General features: G+C 35.7%; 1 protein-coding gene across 1 annotated transcript; it reads left to right on the top strand.

Annotated features, from left to right (window-relative positions):
• The first annotated feature begins 1,896 nt into the window (after positions 1-1,896).
• LOC127881342 (polycomb group RING finger protein 6-like) lies at positions 1,897-3,426 on the top strand. The gene is made up of 2 exons (XM_052429103.1): positions 1,897-2,155; positions 2,638-3,426. Exons 1-2 carry the CDS (start codon positions 1,969-1,971, stop codon positions 2,907-2,909), a joined length of 459 nt encoding a protein of 152 aa, XP_052285063.1. The 5' UTR covers positions 1,897-1,968; the 3' UTR covers positions 2,910-3,426.
• The last annotated feature ends 288 nt before the right edge of the window (positions 3,427-3,714 follow it).

A 3,714-nucleotide genomic window follows, 5' to 3' on the forward strand; every position in this document is an offset into this window, starting at 1 on the left:
AAATCAAAGCCTGTTCCTTCTCGAATTGAAGCTGCGATATTATTCTTTCGCTTTCGCATTCATGTTGCTCTTTAAGCGCTTTCTCGCGTTTGGACCACTCTGCATTGAAATAGCGCTCTTGGTCATCAACCAAATGTTCACTCGCTTCTCTCTGATAAGAGGAAGCCCTCTGTAGACACGATGCCATTTTTTTGCAGACATCGCGACCTTCTTTGGACATAGCGAAGTCGCTGCTGTTAACGAACGCGGTAACCTGACTTCCAAGTCTGTTGAGATGATAGCCAAACGATTTGAAATCAATCGACGCCGATTGTTCTAGTCGAGTGTATGGCCTTGTAGTATGTCGCTTACCATTGCCAGTCGGTTCGCCACTGCCACTAGGAGCATCTGTCTCCTCGAACTTTGGAAGTCGGTGTGCGTATTTCGGCATGATTTCGAGTCAATGTTCTCTCTTGGAGTCTCAAATCAAGAATGATGACAATAGCTGTTCGAGTCGCTTTAAATACCCAACGGGTTGGTGCGTTTTCACTATATAGCTAGCTGACATAACTTTGCTGACATAAGAAAGTCCAGAAAATCGATGAATAGCAAATTTTTCACGACATGCACTGCATTGACATTCATATTTGAGAAACGCACCGAACTTAGTGCATGTCTGAAAGATTTTGATGAAATGTATCTTAGCGACATTTTCATTTGAACCTTAAGCACGAAGTAACACTGCAAAATAGTTCGTTATTTATATACCAAACGTTACACAAGTACACTATGAATATGATCTAATATTTAATATATATTTTTGCGAAATGTACTGTGATCAAATATCAACGCAAAAGTTCAGTGAAAAACACATTTTTAAAATCATAATCTTTCGCGAGTAAAACTTTTTTAACATTGCATGAGAAATACACTGCAGTGCAGCGCGGTAATCAAGTGCAAATATATCGTGTTCACGTCATTTCAAAGTAAAGTCCACCAATAGATGAGTATTTGCGAAAAAGTTTAAATGTCAATTTCTCAACAACCTCTGCAGATGTTGGGATCAAAGTTTGAATATGATATTCAACTAAAAAAGCTCCACAATGATTGTTTTGAAAGTTTTATTCTTTTGTTAATGATTCTTTGACAAAAATGCGAGTTTTTGATCGAAAATAAACCCTTTATGAAGAAATCTTTTTCGCCTTTTCGTTTTGCGATACATTGTTTAAAATGTGTACCGTCAAATATGAAATTTTTGTGTGGATTAAATAATCACACATTAAAACGCCGATTTATCAGCAAAAACCTGAACTTAACTCTGATAATGTTTTTTCTACAACGCACTTGAATTCATAACGTGTAGTGTATCTACGTAATTTCGCTTCATAAAAACAACCTTGAATAAAATATCGTACACCGATGTTTAAGTCAAATTTTTCCGAAACGACTCATGGAATCAATATAAAATTTACACTACAATACCCTGCTTATTGTTAGCTACAACTTTTTTATTGCTAGTTTTGTTTCAACAAATATGCTTTTACAGAAAAAATCTTTTCAATTTGTTTTATATGACAGATTTTTTTTTTATTTTGGTGATTTTGTGAAACACGACTTATTTAATCGTATAGAGAGATTTTCATTTTGAAAATTTTGATGTATGATATCAAGTGATTTCACTAGCAATTTATCGAATAAAGCAGAACTATAGCAAAACAATAAACGAACTGCTTGAAATTTATTGCAACGACATAACAGTACAATAGGGCCTAAATCGCTTTAAATGTTCCAAAACATGTAATCGGTTCAACTTAGTACTTGTGGTGCTTTTTTTCACATATGAATTTCTGCCACGCGTGAGACATTTGCTTTTCAGCGTTTTTCAGAATGTCAAGACTTAACCATCTTAGGCATTCGCAAGTCTGTGGATATATAAAGCGACCCGAACAGCTATGGTTATGAATCGTGATTTGAAACTTTAAACAAACCATGTCAAATAACCTTGCAGGGTTCGTTGTTCCGCAGACCGATGACTGGAACAGAGTGGTGCTTGCAACAGAAAATTTCGTTGTTTCGCAGACCGAGGACTGGAACGGAGTGGTGCTTGCAACAGAAAATAGGTTCGTTGTTCCGCAGACCGAGGACTGGGATGAAGAAATTCGACAGTACGAAGCAGGTATGTTCGTTGACAATGCTTGTTTACTTATTCGTTTTGTTTGCCAAATATTGAACTTTGTGAATAAAATGATGCCTAAATTTCACATTTTCTTTGTCCATGTTTCAAATGGAAATGTGCGCTTGTCGAAACACGCATTGAACGCAATTAAAAATAGTGGTGTAAAAAATAGGGTCGTACATTGCACAAGGGTTTTTAAATAAACCCTTGGCTAGCCAGGTTTTCCTTTGACACGCCGAAATGTGTAGGCCTGTTTTTAAATGTTTGAAGTCTTTGATACAACGACATTTTTTGCGAACGAACGTTCGTAGACTCAGTTACGCATTCATCTGCTATTTATACAAAAAATTGAAATGTAAATTTTATATCTATTCATGTAGGAATCAAATGCCTTATTGTCAGAGAAATAAAACGCCCGGAAATTAGCGGGGGGGGGGGTCTGTTTCAATATATGGTTATATTGTTTTCTTGTCTATTTCCAGAGCAAGCCCAGCGCGAGTTACACACGTTGTCAAACGTGTTAAACCGTGATGTGGACAGTAGAGCAAAAGAGCTGATGGAAGAGGCTATTCGAGCAGATGCCATTCGACAATTTAAACTGTGTACCATATGTTACATTTCCGACAAAAACTGTACTTTAACAAAGTGCGGACACACATTCTGTGAAACATGTTGTGTGTTAATGTTGGGAAAATATTGTGGGATGTGCAGGGCGACGGTTACAGGATGGGTTCGGATGTTATTTACTGACTAGACTGTTTTGACTGTGTTTAACTGTTTATATGCATTTTCATTTGATGCGCGTTTGTTTTCTTGCATTTGTTTGCATTTATAAAATGTTGAAATGTGTTTCATGTGTTGGTCGTAAGTTGAGCAGGTTAGCGAATTGACTTTTAAAGCACGAAACATGTACTGTAAATCTACAGCTCTCGAACGTTATTTCTATCAATGTAAACAAGCGAGGGAAAAGAGTAAATTACATCGGTTTAACTCAATTTGCTCGAAAACCTCTCGTAATATCAAGATGAAATTTTCACCACAATATTTTATCATATGATAGGTATAATTTTTGTTTGCCTATTTTGTTTTTACTCGGCTACTTGTATCAGATATTCAACTATACAAAATTCGCTAACAAGAAAACTTTTTTGCCTTTTCGTTTTGCGACAAAAAATATATACTGTTAAATAGGGATTGTTTTTCTGAATGATTTGGTGTATCAAACTATGTATGTTTGTGAATCATTCCGATTAAACGAGCAGACAGTTAAACGCAACTTTGATAGTTTTCTTTACATAGCGCCAAAAATCATGATATGTTATAACGTCATTTTGTTTCATATAAACAACCAAGGGGCGATTAAACAGAAAATTGGTTTAAGTTAAATATCTCCGGAACGATTCATGGCATCGATATCAAATTAAAAGTACAATACCCAGCTTATTGTTAGCTACAACTTTTCTGCTGTTATTTTTGTGCCAACATACATGCTTATGTGATAAAAATCACTTGAAAAACGTTTGCAAGAAGAAAACTTTTTTATTTCCATGATTTATGAA

The sequence above is a fragment of the Dreissena polymorpha genome, chromosome 5 (genome assembly GCF_020536995.1).
Source record: "Dreissena polymorpha isolate Duluth1 chromosome 5, UMN_Dpol_1.0, whole genome shotgun sequence".
NCBI lineage: Eukaryota > Metazoa > Mollusca > Bivalvia > Myida > Dreissenidae > Dreissena > Dreissena polymorpha.

Excerpts from the sequence above, each read along its gene's own strand:
- LOC127881342 (XM_052429103.1), top strand. The coding sequence starts at position 1,969 with ATGTCAAATAACCTTGCAGGGTTCGTTGTTCCGCAGACCGATGACTGG. Across the intron at positions 2,156-2,637 it reads AATTCGACAGTACGAAGCAG|AGCAAGCCCAGCGCGAGTTA; the intron begins GTATGTTCGTTG and ends GTCTATTTCCAG.